A 19,901-nucleotide genomic window follows, 5' to 3' on the forward strand; every position below is an offset into this window, starting at 1 on the left:
GTAAAGCTATTGAACACCAGTGACAATACTGCTACCCTTCAAAAAGACTTCGATTATGTATCAGAATGGCAACTTCAAATCTCAACAAATAAATGCTCTGTCTTACATATTGGCAAAAAAAATCAGGCAATAAAATACAAGCTGAATAGTCAAGACCTTGTTGATGATCCAAACTCTGTCAAGGACCTGGGAGTACTCATCTCTAATGATCTAAGTGCTAGAGCCCACTGTTACTATATAACCAAAAAGGCATTAAGAATTGTTAACCTAATCCTGCATAGCTTTTTCTCTGGTAATATCACACTACTAACTAGAGCATACAAAACATTTGCTAGACCAATACTTGAATACAGCTCATCAATCCAAAACCCACATTATGTATCTGATATTAATACGGTTGAGAAAGTCCAGAAATATTTCACAAGAAGAGTTCTCCACTCTTCTACTTGTTGTAGAATACCTTATGCCACCAGATTTGAAATTCTAGACCTAGACAACCTAGAACTACGCCACTAAGGTCTGATCTAAGTATAGTATATAAAATTATATATTGCAATGTCCTACTTGTCAATGAATACTTCAGCTTCAACCATAACAATACAAGAGCATACAATAAATACAAACTCAAGGTAAACTGCACCAAACTTGATTGCAGGAAATACGACTTCAGCAATAGAGTGGTCAGTGTCTGGAATATGCTACCTGACTTTGTGGTTTCTTCCCCAAATCCCAGAAACTTTAACCTTAGACTGTCTACTATTGACCTTTCCCCTTTCCTAAGAGGTCTGTAGGGGGTGTGCATAAGCACACCAATGTGCCTACTATCCCTGTCCTATTGTTTCTTTTTATTTTTCTTATATGTATCCATTTCATGTATTCATAGCTATGTTTATATTTATACCTGTTATAATTGCTTGACAAAATAAAATAAATAAATAAATAATCAGGATGACTGTACAGAATTGGGCATTTACTGGGCAGATGCCCTTCCTGACACCTACACAGAGTTCACAGCAGATATTTTTTCTTTGCATCTAATTTTATACTATGACATGAATATATATTAAGACAAATTTTGATCCATACAAGAGAAATGCATTCTTTAGTGGCATCTCTCTCTCTCTTTCTCACCTTCCATGTGTGTTATTTGTGTATGTGTGTAAAATCACAGTTCAAGAACTGATTTCAAACAGAAAGCAAGCAAAACCCTCTGTATGTAAAATATTCTCTTTTTATCTTTCAGATTAAGCATCACAGGAATTGATCATGCTGGGAAGGAAATAAATGAAATGATTCATGTCCATGTATATAAATTATTTTATTCCTTAATTGTTCCATTAACTGATACCACTTCCCCTGAAAGGCGCTTTGGGAAACATGCAGGGATGATCAAGACTCAAAAAAAGTGTCAACATAATTGAGTATTTTATTATTTTAATTATTAGGGAACTTTCCCAAAGAATCTGAGGTGTAAATAACCGTCAGCACAGAACATAAAATTGCCTTTCCAGAGTTTCCTGTTAAAATTTTGCATGCAAACACAAGACCAGAAATGCTTAATACCAGGTATTATGAGTTATATTGAGCATGTTCTGTACGAATCATGATCTAAAAGAATGTCTCTTCAAAACTAAGGTCCTGATGTTCTGTTCTTCTGTAAGTCCAATTCATGCAAACCTCTCACCTTTTGGACTCAAGGTACTTCCCTACAATTCATACTTGCAGATGTAGGCATTCAGTGTGTAACATGCAGTGTTATTCCATTTAGTGAAATCTACGAGGAATAAAAACAAGTAGAGATTAAAAATGGGATATGTTTAGCCAGCCAGCCTTTGGAACTCAATGAAGCATGGTATGATTAACCCAAAATGGACAGGTGCTCCCTCAAAAGCAAAAAGGAACTCTACCCCATAGTTTATAATCTTTTGTAAACTAGAGTTGGATGAAACCTTGCAGATTATCTAGCCCAGTGGTGTCAAACTCGATTTCATTGAGGGCTGCATCAGAGTTGTGTTTGACCTTGTGGGGGAACTGTGGATGTAGGCAGGGTGGGTGTGGCCAGCTCAATGTCACTCATGTCGGGGGTGCCTATGGTGATCCAAGTGCTTTGCCAGCAAAAATGGAACACAGAAGAGCCATGCACAGCCCTCCCAAGCTTAATTTTGGCTAGCATGGGGTTGCACGAGGCCAACACAGCCGAAAACGGAGCTTGGGAGGGTCGCATACAGCCCTTCCAAACGTTTTGCTGGCATAGGCACTGTGGGCTGGTCCTTTGCTGTTTCCAGGTGGCCCCACAGGCCAGATCTAAGCAATCTGAAGGCTGGATCTGGGCCCTGGGCCTTGAGTTTGACACCCCTGATCTAGTCTAATTACCTAGTCCAAGCACAAGACCCTATACCATTCTGGACAGATGGCTGTCCAAACTGTTCTTAAGAAACTCCAATATTATTGCACTTACAACTTCTGAAAGCATGCCATTCCACTGATTAATTTGTCCTCACTGCAGGAAATGTCTCCTTAGTTCTAGGTTAGATCTTTCTTTTTCATCCATTACACCTTGTCTTGCCCTCTGGTGCTTTAGAAAATAGGTTGTCTCCCTCTTCTTTTATTTTTATTTTTTTATTATATTTTTTTGGTTTGTAAACAAGGCCACTGTGGTCTGTTCAACAAACGACATTAAAACAAATTTGACTAACAGTCTCCAGATCAGGCTGATTGTTGGGAACTGAGATTTAGACTTGTTTCTCTATGATTTGCTCTGAAGATCTTCCTTCTATGACTGTGTACATATATTCCCAGAACAGGTGCTACTTCATTCACCACTCTGTAAGTGATTCAAAGAAGGGCAAAGAATGTTACTGAACATGAGAGTGTGGCATGCTTGCAATAGGTTGGAAATTTTCACCTTTACGATTTCTGATGGGTGCTTCTTCATATTGATGATAGGACTCTTTTGAAACATTGGCTCCATGTACAGGACGGACCAACTCAACACAATATTCCTTTGTTCTCAAGTTGGGTTTTCCCAGCATCCATGCCTTATAGTTGTAGGTGGATTCATCAGACCATCTCCATTTTCCATTCTGCATGGTGAAAAGAGGGGGGAAATGCAACAGGTTCAAATCTGAATAAAGCTTTGATTCCAGATTGATCTCCATGGGCTTTGAAATAAAAGTTGGAAAAACCAAGAAAAGTATGGGAGAGAGGGGAAGAAATAGGGAGATCTCAAAGGTGCTTTTTCCAAAGGCAACTGGTCTTTCTTTTTCTTTTTTCCCTTGAAGACATTTCCTTTTTCATCCAAGAAGCTTCTTCAATTCTGTCAGAACCAGTGGTGGGCTCCTGCCAGTTCAGACCGATTGTAGCAAACTGGTAGTTCCAGTGATCAGCTGGCCCCATCCACCCCCATCCTATCCTGTCCTATATTTCCAAGTTTTTCAGCTCAGCTGATTCGCGTGTCACAGTGAATTGCTGTACCTCAGCTGTTTTACTCACCAACAGTGCTCTAGAACAGCAGTCACCAACCAGTGGGCTGCAGCCAACTGGTGGTCCGCAAGAAAATTTTGGTGGTCCACAGAGAAAGGACACCCCAAAGCAACCCCACAAAGCAATTAATCCAGGCTGCGGGGGGGACACAAGGCTATGCCTCCCACATAGCCTGGGAACACAAGGCTTGCATCATTTGCATTAGGAACAATATGAAGTACTGAGGGGAGGGGGGAAAGGGGGAGGGGGGGAACTTGCCCGGCCACCAGGTTGCTTCTTTCCGCTTCTTTGGTCTTCTGCTTTTGGCTGCACACAAGGAAAGCAGCAAAAGTCTTTCTTTCTGTCCCCCAAACTCTGGTAGAAATGAATCTTTGGGACCCTGCAAGGCATCCTGCTCCAAGAGGCTGCAAAGACTCATTTCTGGTGGAGTTTGGGGAAGAGAAAGAAAGACTTCTGCTGCTTTCCTTGCATGCAACCTGACAACGGAACTTAAAGCAGGCTAGGAATGGGGCTGCCTTGGAGGGTGTGTGTGTGTGTGTGTGAGAGAGAGAGAGAGAGAGAGAGAGAGAAAGAGAGAGAGAGAGAGAGAGATCCATTGTTGCTGGGGAATTAAATTCACAGAAAGGGGGGAATTTGCATGCCTTGACTGCTACAGAATGACCTATATCAGGTAAATGTTAGATAGTACTGTGCATTCAAATGTTTGTCCTGTAGTGACTGGAATGAAAATGGAGTGGAAATGAGTATTTCATGCTTGCTGACAAACTTTCATAAGTGTGAAAATATAGGGGGAAAAAATACTAGTTACACATTACTCTTAACAAAGACAAAACACCAGGGCTTTGGACTTTGGATCCCCCCAAACCCAAAGGATGAGAGAAGCCCTTCCTTTCCCTTCACTCTGCCCCACAATTCCCATTTATTTTTATGTTTAATATAAAAATAAATTTTTATATTAAATATATTATCTTTTTTTAAAAATTCATATTAGTGGGCCTCAGGAATTAAAAGTATAAGTTTGGTGGTCCCTGAGGTCCAAAAGGTTGGTGACCCCTGCTCTAGAAGGTAAGTTTTAGAATATAAAATTGGTGGTTTTCAGATGCTGCGTACACACTCACAGAACATATTGTTAAACCGGTTGCAGCCTCCGCTTGTCAGAACTGAAGAAGCTTCTTTGATGAGAAGCAAAATATATTCAAGGAAAAACAAAGAAAGTCCACTTGCCTTTTGAAAAAAAGTACCTTTGGGGCAACCATGATCTGGATGACTAAGAATCTTCATAGGCAAATAGGGAGATTCCTATGACTGGGGTGGGGGGGTGGAGAGAAGGCCAAAGGACAGAACAGTAAAAAAAAAATAAGAACCTAGAAAAGCCAATTTTTATTATTTGAATTCCAGACTGCTTGGCAAATAATGCCTAATCTCTGGCATTACAACAAGGATCAAGGGGAGAAAAAAAATGGATAGCCATCTCCAAGGCCTTACATTGTGTTACCATTGACTAGCTCAGTTTTTTTTATTTGTACCTGCCTTACATATCCAACACAATTTCCTCTTATTTTCTCCACAACAACCTTCTAAGGTGGGTTGAGCTGAGAAATTGTCCCAAGTTACCAACAAGTTACAAGTTACCAAGTTACCAGCTTTCGTGGCTAAGGCAGGACTTGAATGCATGGCCTTCTGCTTGCCAGCCTGCTGCTTTAACCACTAGACCAAACTGTTTCTTCAGTTGATAAAATGTCAAAGTTTCAAGTATAGCTTTTGGGGATACAAGATTCCTTATATCTTCTGAGCAGCCTTGGGCAGAAGCATCACAACTGTCCAATTTAAACTCCTTGTATAATCCTTCCTGAGGTAGAGATTACTACTGGCAACTAGAGGACACCAGAAAAGGGAGGTTTGACTTGGCTATCAAAATGAACCAAGGGAGGGGAGAACTCGGAAACATTTCTGGAAAGTAAATATCTTCTCTGAAGGATGAGTTTTGTTCCCACGTTTTAAAGTTTGATCAATTATATGTCTCGCAGAGTTCTACCTGGAAGCACAGATGGCCTAGGATACCACAAAAATATTCATGGATGATTGGAAGATTATGTGATCCATATGGTTTGGAATCTGGATATTGCAGTCTCAACACATCCCTACTGCTTGTTGAAAATTACTGGAGGTTTTTCTTATCTCTTGTAGGAAAATAACCCTGATATACAAATTGTGTGAAGCCCTTTCACCAGGAAAATAATTACCCAGTGATGCTAATGTTACATGGATGAGAAGGTGGATCAAAGCTAATGTCTCGAGGAAGAAAGAGAGTAGGTAATAGGAGGAGGGGAAAGAAGATATTTGAAAAACAATATTTTGATACAGTTTACGCTTTGAAGTGAAAAAGCAAATTGGAAGTAATGCTAAGCCAACAGTGTGTGACAGCAGCCAAAAAAGCCAATGCATTCCTAGGCTGCATCAGTAGAGGGATAAAATCAAGATCATGTGAAGTTTTAGTGGCACTTTACAAAGCCTTAGTAAGACCACACTTGGAATACTGCATCCTGTTCTGGTCACCATGATATACAAAAGATATTGAGACTCTGGAAAGAGCACAGAGAAGAGCAACAAGAATAATTAGGAAGCTGTAGGATAAAACATGAAAAATCATTACAGGAATTTGGTATGTCTAGTCTAATGAAAAGACTAGGATAGACATGATAACAGTGGTCCAATATTTGACGCAATCCTAAAAAGAAGCGCAGGGGTGTCAAACTATTTTCCAAAGCACCAAAAGGCAAGATAAGAAACAATGGGTGGAAACTAATCAAGGAGAGAAGCAACCTGGAATTAAGGAGAAATTTCCTAATGGTGAGAGCAATCCACCAATGGAACAACTTGTCTTCAGAACTTATGGGTGGTTCACTGGAGGCTTTCAAAAAGAGACTGGATAATAATTTATCAAACATAAGAATCATGAGCCAAAACTGGCCCATAATGTGGTCAGATCTGGTCCACAGAGCCATTCTGGAAAATGTAAGGGGCTGGCCTACATCACTTCATCACAGTCTACCCAATGCAAAGAGGAAACATTGGGGCAGCATGGCTTCGATCTGCTCTATCCAGTGCAAAGAGGAAATATCGGGCCAGTGTGGTTTTGGCCCAGTCTATCCAGAGCAAAGAGGAAACATCAGGCCAGCATGGCTTCAATCTGCTTTATCCAGTGCAAAGAGGAAATACCGGGCCAGTGTGGCTTTGGTCCAGCCTAGCCAGTGGAAAGAGGAAACATCAGGCCAGTGTGGCTTTGGCCCAGTCTAGCCAGTGCAAAGAGGAAACATGCCAGCAGTTGGGAGACGTCAAGCTTGTCATGCCCACCCAGTTGGTCACACCCATCCAGCTGGCCATGCCCGCCTGGCCCCCTGAGGTCAGCCACAACCCTGATGTGGCCCTCAAAGAAATTGAGTTTGACACCCCTGTTATAGGATCTCCTGCTCAAGCAGGGGGTTGGACTAAAAGACCTCCAAGGTCCCTTCCAACTCTATTATTCTATGTTCTATGTCTTCAAAGGACAGGGAATGCTTATGTAAAGAACATGAAGAATACATAGACACAGACCTGAACACAAAGAAAAACACTGATGAGAAGAATGAAGAGGTTTGCCAGCAGTATAACTATCAAAACAAGCGAAGGGCGACTCAGCTGCAGGAAATGAAGAGTGGTCCCAAATCTTATGTGTCTTCCATCAATGTCTTGGAGAGAAAAGTAGCCCAAGTAGCCAAACAGCAGGATGCCAGTACAGAGGCCAGCAAGCAGCTTCAAGGCTGTGCTGAGAAGAAGATGAAGGAAGTTAGCCTGTAAGTGGAAGATGAAAGTTGTAATGATAACAACATGGCTTCCATGGAACTTCCAAGATGATATAGTTTGGAGTTGGGAAAGGATCAGGAAAAAGTCTAGTTCAGCTGTCCTTTCTGAATGCCAAGAGGGTCATAAAACACATTTTCTCAAAAAGTTGATCCACAGATAAATCAGGGCAGGGGTGGGATCTGACAGGTTTAACTACCGGTTCAGTGATTTACAATGTGCTTCCCTGCACTCTGTGTGCACGTGTAAATTGTCATCAGCTTGCTGCCTGGACAGCTGAGCAGCACTGCATGCAGGGAAGCAGCCTTTGAAACAGCACTTTTTTCCTGCTTTTTCAACTGCAGCTGTGCCTCGCACGGCAGTTGAGGTTGAAAAAGCAGGAAATAAAGGTCAGGTAAGAGCCCGGGCAGAGTGCATAGAACCGATTCTATGTCTGTTGCTCTTCAGAGCTACCAGTTCTACAGAGCCGGACAGAACTGGTAAAATCCCACCCCTGAATCAGGGTGAAGAAAACAATCATCGATGATGGACTCCCTGTGCATTATTCATTCTTCTGAGCTTTATACCCAATTAATTGATCTCCATGTCATCTGTAGTTCATATCCTATCCTCCACAGCCACAATGCCCAATATAAGATGGTAGTAGAAATGTATTCACTTTGCATCCATTTAAATGTTAATATCTTCATCTAAAAAAAAATTCAGTGACGGTCACAACATTCCTTATTATGGTCAAAGAACAGCATAAATTAAAAGTCACATTTTAGAAGAACAGGGTTGGAAGGGACCTTGGAGTTCTTCTAGTCCAACCCCCTGCTCAAGCAGGAAACCCTTGTTAGGAATAACATAGGTTACCTAATGTAGTTTGGGTAAAATAATATATATAAACTATGATAGTAATTTTAAGTGTGTGTCACTTTAAACTGCAAAGCATATAATTTTGGGTGTGGTGTTGAACCGCCATAAGAGGAAGCAAGAGAACCTGACGATTCCCTGACGATTACTGGTCTGATGAATTGATGGTTTGTTAACTGCGTGTTTTCCCTGCTGCTTAGTTGCTGAAGGAAGAGAGGAGTTTTGACGTCTTCATATCTCTACTGCGAGGAGATATATTACTTGACTGATATTTGTAAGTTTACTGACCTCTTTTTCAACACTGGAATTTGCAACTGAATAATCCCCGGACGGACTGAACTAGTGAATGATATATGAACTGTTTGACTATGCTATAACTCTTACTGGAATAAACTATTTAACTAGCACTGTGTATCTGTTTTACTGAGTGTAAGCTACAAAAACGTTTATCTCAAATATTTTGCCTGCCTGCCTGACTGCCGTGCAGATTCTGCTAGGGTGTATCCCTAACACTGGTTATGGGCCCAGCTGCACAGTCAGACCAACCAGGATATAACAGGCTTATATAAAGTGAGAGTTAGTGTAGTTACACAATATTGTAAACAGACAGCTGTGTTTTATTAATTATAGTTTAATATCCAGAGAAAGATGGCACAAGTCAATTTACCAAGTTTGTCTCTAATATCCAAACTGGATGGAACAAACTATGTTTCATGGTCTATGAAATGCAGCCTACTTCTATGCAGAGAAGGTTTGTGGAGTATAATTCAAAACCCACCAGAGGTAGATGCTTGGGATCCAGAGGATGAAGATGATGCCCAGAAAATACAAGAATATAAACTGAAGAATGAGCAAGCTCTCTGTATAATAGGACTGACACTCTGTGACCAGCAGCTTGTCCATATTCATGGAGAAGAAACAGCTGCTAAGTGTTGGGAGAATTTTAAAAAGATTTGTGTTCGAGACAGTGTAGGAGCACATATAAATCTTACACAGAAGCTGTTCAGAACACATCTTCAAAAGAATGGAGACATGTTGACTCATATAAACACTATGAAGAGGATTTTTCAGGAGCTGCAGGAAAAAGAACTTATCTTCACTGAACTGCATCAGGTTTATATAATTTTGTCTTCGTTAGATGAGAGCTATGACGACTATGTAACTTCATTGGAAGTACTGCCAAAAGATAACCTCACATTAACTGACATTACTGGCAGATTAATTGAAGAAGCCAGGAGAAGGCTTGAAAGGGATCAACTGAGAAGGGAACAACCACAAGAAGAGGAATTATCTTCGTCAGCCTACACAATTAGAAAATGTTTTAATTGTGGAAGAAAAGGACATTTGGCTAGATTCTGCAAGAAAGAAAAATGCCACAATGCCAGCCAGAATGCAAAAAGGCATCAAAAGGATAAAAAATGCTTAGAGTTAGCCATGTATAGCAACAAAACTGTGAACAATAATAATTTTTGGGTGGTAGATAATGGAGCATCGCACTGCATAATGAAAGATAAGAAAAGATTTATTAAGATGTCCACGAGTTCACAGCAGATAGCGTTAGCTAATGGCTGGAAAATTAAAGCAAAAGGTGAAGGTACTGCACATTGTTCTTGCATACAAGAAAATGTAAAAATGTTATATGTACCACAACTTAAGTTTAATTTGCTTTCGGTTAGAGTTTTGATTAAACTAGGTTATGTAGTTACCTTTAGGGGAGAAAACTGCATAATAGAAAAGGAAGGTAAAAAAGTGACTGCAACTTTAAAAGGTGAATTGTATGTGTTAAAAGATAATCATTTAGAGGTGGCTAACACAGTGTATAATAATGTTAAATCTCATGATGAATGCATACATTTGTTACACAGACGTTTAGGGCATATAAATTTTAAAATGCTCAAGCAAACAGTTGAACTGTCTAAAGGTATAAAACTGAAGCCTTGCAGTAAGTATTTGCACTGCAATGCTTGCAGTCAAGAAAAAAGCAAGGTAATACCAGCAAATAGAATTAATGGATTTAAAACTAAGGAGCCTCTAGAGGTCGTATTTGCTGATATTATAGGTCCTAAAAACCAAGTGTGGGAGGTGCTCGTTATATATTAAGTATAATGGATCATTATTCTAGATATGGTTTCTGTTATTTAATGAAGAATAAAACGGAAACATATCAAATTTCTTTAATTGGTTGAAGTTTGCAGAAGAAAAACTAAAAGGAAACTAGTAACTCTTGTAACTGATAATGGCACGGAATTTGTAAATAATAAATTCCAAAATAGATTGAAGATGGCAGGTGTAGAACATAAAAAGTCTGCACCATATAGGCCACAACATAATTCCTTTATAGAAAGACGAGGCCAAACACTACAGGCAATGACTCGTACTATGTTGTCGGATTCAGGATTACCTGAAAATTTGTGGGGAGAAGCAATAATGTGTGGTAATCATATATTGAATAATGTTGTTAACTCAACAACAGGTGAATTACCATGCACCCGGTGGCATGGTAGAAAACCTGACCTAAGCTACATGCATACATTTGGAGCACCAGCATGGGTGCATATTCCTACACAACTGAGACATAAGGGGCAGCATAGGGCTAAAAGATTATTTTTTGTAGGTTACGAATCTAACCACAAATCTTACAGGTTCTGGGAAGAAGGTACATCTAGAGCACAATTCCTTGAACATGTAGGATGGGAAAAACTGGAACAAGATTCGAATAAAGATGTAATCATAGAAACCTACAAAAGATCAAACCAACATATCAGTAATAAGAAGAATCCAATTAAGGAGGAAGTGCAGGAAGAGCAAATAGGACCAGAACAGGAAGAAATAAGTGAACAAGAAGAAATAGATAACCAGGAACAGGTAATACATGACAGTCCACCTGTAAGCCCTGTAATACCTAGATGTTCAACACGTGAAACCAGACCACCTGACAGGTACCAAGCAAGTGTAGTTTGCCAAGTTAGTAAAGTTCCAACTACTGTGGAAGAACTTAGAATGTATCCTGCAAAGGATCAAGAAAATTGGCATAGAGCAATGGAAAAGCATTGATTGGTTGGAGGTCAATTAGACAGCAACACATAAGTATGTCCACAATGGAAGCAGAATTTTCCTGTCTATCTTTATATGTACTGATTTAATTCTGTATAAACAGTTATTATTAGATATGGGATTAACTGTTAAAGATTCCACTGTAGTGTATGAGGACAATCAAGCAGCCATACGGATGGCTACAAATATTGCTGTGAAAACGAGATCTAAGCATACAGATCTTAGATATCTGAATGTAAGGCAATCTGTAATGGATGATTTAATAAGATTGGAATATTGTATGACTGAACAAAATATTGCTGATCAGTTTACAAAAGCCCAAGGTGCAGTAAAACACAAAGAAAATTGTGATGACTATGGGTTGAGGTTGTAAATAGATATATATATATTATTATATTACCCAAAAGGGGAGAATCTTAGGAATAACATAGGTTACCTAACGTAGTTTGGGTAAAATAATATATATAAACTATGATAGTAAGTTTAAGTGTGTGTCACTTTAAACTGCAAAGCATATAATTTTGGGTGCGGTGTTGAACTGCCATAAGAGGAAGCAAGAGAACCTGACGATTCCCTGACGATTACTGGTTTGATGAATTGATGGTTTGTTAACTGCGTGTTTTCCCTGCTGCTGAGTTGCTGAAGGAAGAGAGGAGTTTTGACGTCTTCATATCTCTACTGCGAGGAGATATATTACTGGACTGATATTTGTAAGTTTACTGACCTCTTTTTCGACACTGGAATTTGCAACTGAATAATCCCCGGATGGACTGAACTAGTGAATGATATATGAACTGTTTGACTATGCTATAACTCTTACTGGAATAAACTATTTAACTAGCACTGTGTATCTGTTTTACTGAGTGTAAGCTACAAAAACGTTTATCTCACATATTTTGCCTGCCTGCCTGACTGCCGTGCAGATTCTGCTAGGATGTATCCCTAACAACCCTATCCCATTTCAGACAAGTGGTTGTCCTGTCTCTTCTTAAAAATCTTCAGTGTTGGAGCACCCGCAACTTCTGGAAGCAAGAGTGTATAGGGAAAAATCATCACATCAGCCATGAAACATTAAATTGGAAAAATCAGTTGTAAAAACACTAAGGCTCTGGATATTCTGGGTAAACCTGAATAAAATGATAGAGCACTTTTTGCTTGGACAGAAACTTGGAAAATATTAGGCAATTTTAATGAATAACCAAAAAAAAAGTCTCATAGAAAATTCTTCAAATACACACTTCTTCTGAATTATTTTCAAATCATGCAATGCCCTAAAAATATATCAAGAAAGGTGTGTTCAAGATGCACTGTTAGAAGATGCTGTACATGCCTGCATTTCCATACAGAAAATTTTAAATTATTTGCAAGCTGATTCCAAAAAGGACAGATCATATTCGAAGAACTGTATGGTTGGGACTGGAGAGAACTATATAAAATTTGCTCATAAGAATCTAAAACTGTAAACCAGAAATGCATGAAAAAACATGGAGAGAAAATATGAGGTATCACTAGATGAAATAAGAGGAAGGAACACTCAGAAAACCATGGCATTGAAAATAGCAGAAAAACAAAGACTTCTGAATTATCATTAATATTCTATATTTCGTTCATGGAAGGAATTCTGAAGTTTTCCACAATCCCTCATTCTAGGTTATAGGAACAGGGACATTCTTTATTGGCATATACTCTCAGTGTACATAGATTGACTAGATTGACATAGACTAGATTAAAACATACTAGAGACATTTTCATATTACCAAGAAAGCCCCATTGATTGGACTAATGAACTCAACTTCAAAGAGGCGTTGAGGTGTTTTTTCAAGAGGCAACTGGACTTTCTGGTTATTCTTTGAAACTGCTCTGAAAGAGGGTTAAAGAGGCTTTCTATGTCAAAATTGAACAGCTTTCTCTCAACAGAGGGAGGGATATGACATCATCTATCTCCAATCTATAACACAGTCCTTACAACAGTTCCAAGAAGGCTCCACACCAATTTGCACCACTCAAGTGACACAGGTAAACCTCCAAGTGACCTTAATGGCCCGCTAAATGAATGCAAATGACCAGCTGTCTGCAACGAATATAAATCCTTCGATTTCCCTCCATCCAGTCAGAGCTGAAGAAGTTTCTTGGGTGAGAAGCAAAACATATTCAAAGAAAAACCAGAAAGTCCAGTTGCTTCTTGAAAAAGCACTTTTTGGACAACCATGACCTGGATGACTGAGAATCTCCATAGAAATCCATTTTAATTACATGTCATGAAAAGTATAATGTATTAGAAGATATGGGTTGAGCAGAGTAATAGACAGCTTCTAGTTACTTACATGTCTAATGTCATGCAATCCAATCCACACATTGCTGGGTTTAATCTGGTAGGACATGATGTGATTAGCCACTACTAGAGTCTCTGCAAGAGTGAGAATAGATGCCAAATGGGCCCCACGGTGGTAACTCTGGCACTCAATCTGGACAACACAAGAGGGGGGGAAAGCTTTGAATGATACTGCCTTTTTCTTCTGTATCTGGCTAGTCAGTGACATGGGCAGGATCAATGCAACATGAACAAGAGTCATAAAGTGACACCAAAACTCCATGGCATTATGATGTTTTGATTCCAATATCTCTCCTGGGCTGGAAGACAATGCCATCCTGCTTCAGACTAAGCTATTGAGTTTATCCAGCCCTTTCTACTTTCTGCATGATGAAAAATGTCTCCCACCCCCCAGTCTAAAGTTTCATATATTCGGAATAGTCATATCTGGTGCAGGACCAGATTAACATTAGGCATTTTAGATAACTGCCTGAAGTGAAGCTATTGGAAGATAAAGTTCTCTGGATTTTCTCTTGAACAGTTTCCATCCTATTGAGTTAGTATTAGGCACAAGTAACCAGGATCAGAGTCAAGTTCAAAGCACTATAAATTTATTACATGTTACATATACAATAATCTGATCTACTAATGGTAAAGCAAATTAATGCTAGATAAGAGTCAATGGAATTCATAGGAGGGCTGGCGTCGAGTCTCTTGTGACTCTGTTAGGATTCCAAACTGATGACATATTTGACCCCATCTTCAGGTCATCTTCTACATCTAGCCTTCCAAGCAAAATAAGGTTTATTTATGATTAGCCTCAACATTTTCCTGCATCTTGCAATGTTTTTATGTTGTAAGCTGCTTAGAATTGTTGGATACAAGATAGGAGGCAAATAAATTTTATAAATAAATAAAATTCCCACAGTTGTCTGATTCTGAATGTGGAGGAAGATGTAGTTTTGTGAAACTATTGTCCAATTGTCTGCCTGGTTAGCTTCCATATAGAGAAACAAGGGGAAGGCATCAGATAGCAAAAAGATGATTGAGACCAGCCCAGGAGAGATAGTCTAAATGCAAGATCTCATATTCAGAACTTCCTCTTACCTCAGCTTCTGTCCATGTCTTCTTGGCCTCAAAATATCCATAACAATTGCCCTGGTACTGTAGCCACTCTCTGGCACAGGTGTCAGCACTAACTATATGGGTGGGATATAGATAAATAGGAAGGACAGGAAGTGGAATCAGAAGAGGAATAAGCTGTTACATATCTATCTACTTGTTTGTCTTATTTATTCAGGCTGTTGGCTAATCTAGATATACAGGCTCTATAATAGTGTTTATCAACCTTGACACTTTAAGACTTCAACTCCCATAATTCCTCAGCCAGCTTAGAGGAGCTACTACATAAAACATAAATCAGAAAACATGTTCTTTTGTAAGTGTGCACAAAGTTGTATTTTAGTCATGTGTTCTTAGTTAGGAAGCGTTTATTCATATTTTGCAAACTCAAATAAGGAAACCCTCCAAAATTTAAACCAGCTCTACCATGGATATATAGTACTGTATAAGTGAGTATCTTACTACAAATTGAAGTTTCACTTTAAGAGGAATAATGTATTTATTCAAATGAAATAAATTTGGCTAATACATTTCTACAGCTTCGTTTGCTCTAATATGAAAAATGCCATACCCTGATCGATGTTATAGGTTTGGGAATGAAGGAGGCAGTGCTACATAAAATAATATATAATAACTCACCTCCAAAGAAAGAGCAGGAAAGCAAAAAGCTGACCAGGAAAGCACTCGGATAAATAATCAATCCCATTTTCTATGTTCACCTGAAAATACCAGAGTGATACAGCCAAATTAACAGCAGGACCTTATTAGGAACATCCATGCACAAATTCAAACTTGCTCTGTATTTGCAATTTTCAAGATTCAATATTGCGTAATATTTTGCATTGATAGGTTTTCAGCCAAGTAAATTAATTTGTATATACAACTCAGTGTTACGTTAAACTGTGGTTTATTTGAATTGATGGTAAAGACCTCGAGTCTAGTTTATATTAGAGACAAAATCATGAATCTTGTAACCATAACCATTCCAGGTCTCTGTGGTGGCAGAAATCACCACAATTTCTTAGCACATTGTTATTTTTTAAGATAAGAGGAGAACATAATTAAACATATGAAGGAACAATAATCATTAAGTAGCCTTACATAAATATATTTGACACCCCCAAATCAATTCAGATATTTTTGAAACACTGAACGCATTTGTCAGATTGAATGGGCCTAAATAGGTCCAAATTAATTTACGTAATGTGGATATTGCACATGTGATTTAATGCTCCAAATCACATTCAGAACTTCAAATTAGATGGATTTTTTCATCAGACTGAACATATGGATAGGATGGGATTCAGTTTGCATGTTTAAATTTTAACTATATTTAATTTCTAGTAAATTAAAATAGAAAATGTATTCATTTTCTCCTTCAAGTTTGACCTACCACTTTTAAAAAGCTTTTGTCCAAGCCTATACATACACAAAAAAATATTTGTCCACCCTTACGTAAACTATGATTTACAAAGAGACCAGGTGCCTACATTATGTAAAGTCAGAACTAAACAAAATGCATTGTCACATAACATAATTGTGAACCTAGCTCATATTCATCTCTTAAGTTGGTAGACTTTGTTTTCAAGTTGCTCAATCCTAGGGAAATTTCCAGCATTATCTCTAACTTAAAATTTTACAAGTTGGTCACAGTTAACATTGTATTTAACCCAACTGACATTGGTGGGGGTTTTTTACATTTGCCACCCTGCAAACAAACACTGAACATGTTGCCCTCAAGTATGTAGCATCTCAAAGGTACAATTCCCCAAACCAGAGACTCTTCCACCCAGTAAAATAAGCTGGGTCTCAACAAAGGAGATAATTGAAACCAAATATTATAAAATAAAGTAGTTAACCTCAGAAAAATCATTACCCTTCCTTCAAAGCCAGACATCTTTTATGAGCATTAATTTTCTTAATTAAGGTGTTAGATTTCTGTCTACCCATGATTTGGAATTTTTCCCTTTTTTTTTAAAGAGCTCCTTCAGTAAATCTGAATTTCTGATGAGAGATCACCATCACCACTACCACCATAATGTTTATGATTGTTGTTGCTACTCCTGAGAAAAATCTTCTTAATGTTAAGCTTTTTGTCAGTTAGAAGGCCTCCTGAATGGTGCAAATGAACAAAATCAGTGCTTTAAAAGTGGTATATAATCTGGTAGTCCTTGAGTTACAATGGCAATTGGGACTGGGATTGATACCACTAAGTGATGCAATCATAAAGAGTGATGTCATTGACTTCAATGACTTAGCTACAGCAATCCAAACAGTTCTGGTCATCTTGTAATTGCAAGATGTGCAGGCCCTTATGTAGGAAGCAAAAGGAGTCCCATGTAAGGAATGCAGGAATGTCACATGGGGGAGACCTAGCGCTGGCCACATGTGGAGGAGTTGCTATGCTGAGATAAGATCAGCACAAGCTCAGAAAGGCTAGGGAAGGGAGGTAATGATGGGTAGATGCATGTGCATGAGCTTTGGAAGACTAGGCAAGGAAGGCTTGCCTAAAAAGAAATCAGAGAACAGCAACAAATATGATTAGGAGACTGGAGGCTAAAACATATAAAGAATAGTTGCAGAAATTGGACATGTCTAGCTTAATGAAAAGAAGGACTGGGGTGATATGATAGCAGTGTTCCAATATCTAAGAGGTTGCCACAAAGAAGATGGAATCAACCGATTCTCCAAAGCACCTGAAAGCAAGACAAGAAACAATAGATGGAAACTAATGAAGGAGAGAACGAACTCAGAAATTTCCTGACAGTGAGAATAATTAATCAGTGGAACGATTTGTCTCCAGAAGTTGTAAGTGCTCCAACATTGGAGGTTTTGAAGAAGAGAATGGACAACGGTTTGTCTGAAATAGTTTAGGGCTCCCTGCTTGAGCAGGAGGTTGGATTGGAAGATCTCCAAGATCCCTTCCAACTCTTTTATTCTATTAAGGCTCTTATGTGTGCAAGTGCAGGTAGGCTAGGGAAAGAGAGCACAGAATGTGAACAAGAACAAAGGGAGAAAGGAGAGTGTGGTACGTGCAAGCAGGCAAAAGGGTGGAAGAAGGGTGGACTGTGCAAGCGAGCAAAAAAAAGCAGGGGGGAAGACTTACCAAAATGGCTTGCAACCTTTTCTGCCAGCTTCCTACTGACATTGTATGAGGGAAACTGATGGGAATGGTCACAAATGGCAATCACAGGCCATTCACCAGTCATAAGTAGAAACTGGTTGCCAGGTGATCAAATTCTGCTCATGTGATCTCAAGGCATTGCTGGAATTTTGAGGAGCAGATCTAAGTCCCTTTGGTCAGCATCATCATAATTTCCAATGGCCACTGAAGAAATATTCATAAGTTGAGCACTTCCTACAAACCATCCTTAAATGGCAACAAGAATCCTATAGAGAAAAAAAGCAGGTAATTTAGGTCCTCACCTGAGTCTTCCACAAGAAATTATGTTGTGGTTTCCTGCTGAAGGTGATCTTAGAGGTTTTGTTCTCCACAGGTGTCTGTTATATAGATGTCAAGAAGATCTATGATGAAATAACAAGGGTAACAGGTTTCAGGAAATGCCTGGATGTACTACCATTGCAAACCAGGATGTCCAGTTACTAAATCCTATAACAAGCCCCAAGGTGAATGTCTCTGTCACAGGTGACTCAGAAGTGGCCTCTACAATTTTCAGACAGAAAACTTCCTCTCTGGAGGAATTCAATTACCTTAGATTGAACTTATCTACCATGAAAGATACATTGTAGGAGGTGGTCCACATTTATTAATGGTCACCCAACCTTTTCTTAGATGGACAAAGCAAACTTTGTCATTAGCAGAGCAACCAGATATTTTGAACTGAAGAAGCTTCTTGGATGAGAAGTGAAACATCTTCAAAGAAAAACCTGAAAGGTAAAAAAAATTACCCAAGCCATAGAAACAATATATTGTATACAAACTGCAAAGGTTATGATAAATGGAGAGTTAACAGACTTTATAGATATAAGAAAAGGGACCAGACAAGGCTGTCCACTGTCGCCTCTGTTTGTGGTAACACTGGAAGTGCTGAATAGGAACATCAGAGAAGAAAAAGAAATGAAAGGAATGAAAATTAAAAAAGAAGAGTACAAATTGCAAGCCTTTGCAGATCCATTGGAGTTAGCACCTAAGCTAATAGAAAAGATAGCAGAGTATGGGAAAGTAGCAGGTTTGAAAATAAACAAAGACAAAACAAAGATATTAACAAAGAACTTATTAGCAAGACGAAAGAAAGAATTGGAGGAAGTTTTGGGGATCCAGGTCACAAATAAGGTTAAGTATTTAGGGATACACATAACACCAAGATGTAACACACTCAAGGAGGACAATTATCTTAAACTCAAACAACAGATTGCGACAGATTTGATAAAATGGAAAAAATTACAATTATCATTGATTGGGAGAATATCTACACTTAAGATGAATGTATTGCCTAGAATCTTATATTTATTCCAGACAATTCCAATTAGATTAGGAAAAGAATTTTTTGAAGATCTAAATAAAATAGTACTAAAATACATTTGGCAGGGGAAGAAAGTGGAAATAAAACTCAAACTGTTACAAGATGCAAGAATAAGAAGAGGATTCACTTTGCCCAGTTGCGAATCATATTACCAGGCAATGAGTTTGATGTGGGTAAAGGAATGGATAATACTAAGGAATACTAGACTTTTAAATTTAGAAGGACATGACTTGCTGTTAGGGTGGCATACCTTCCTCTGGTATAAGGGAACTAAAACACAGGGGTATTTTAGAAGATATTGTATTCGAGCAGCATTGTTTTTAAACTGGGAGAAGATAAAAAAGCAATATTATTTAAAAATTCCACTATGGTTATCTACTATTGAAGCTTTTTCCTACCCAATAATATATAAAAAGGAACAAACAGTTAGATACGGTGAGATATTGAATGAAAAGGGTGAACTTAAATCTATGCAAGCGTTGGAAGAATAAGGTGTAAAAATGAATTGGTTTTCATATTTGCAAATACAATCTAGATTTGATAAAGATATTAAAACAGAAGGTATCTATGATAAGTTGACTGATTTAGATAAAATTTTGACAGGTACTGATGAAAAAGTAATTTAAAAACTTTATGGACATTTGTTGGAGTTTAAATTAGAGGAAGAACAAGTAAAAGAAACAATGATTGTTTGGGGGGAAAATGGATATAGGATTGACCTAGATAAATGGCAAAAATTGTGGTCTCAAAAT

General features: G+C 38.5%; 1 protein-coding gene across 1 annotated transcript; it reads right to left on the reverse strand.

Annotated features, from left to right (window-relative positions):
* Nucleotides 1-2,855: 2,855 nt before the first annotated feature.
* LOC113449563 (regenerating islet-derived protein 4-like) lies at nucleotides 2,856-15,371 on the reverse strand. The gene is made up of 4 exons (XM_026720649.2): nucleotides 15,305-15,371; nucleotides 14,651-14,742; nucleotides 13,557-13,697; nucleotides 2,856-3,083 (listed from the first exon to the last, which is right to left on the reverse strand). Exons 1-4 carry the CDS (start codon nucleotides 15,369-15,371, stop codon nucleotides 2,856-2,858), a joined length of 528 nt encoding a protein of 175 aa, XP_026576434.2.
* Between the last annotated feature and the right edge of the window lie 4,530 nt (nucleotides 15,372-19,901).

This window comes from Pseudonaja textilis, chromosome Z (genome assembly GCF_049901715.1).
Source record: "Pseudonaja textilis isolate UNSWEBS1 chromosome Z, rPseTex1.2, whole genome shotgun sequence".
In the NCBI taxonomy this organism is placed as follows: domain Eukaryota; kingdom Metazoa; phylum Chordata; class Lepidosauria; order Squamata; family Elapidae; genus Pseudonaja; species Pseudonaja textilis.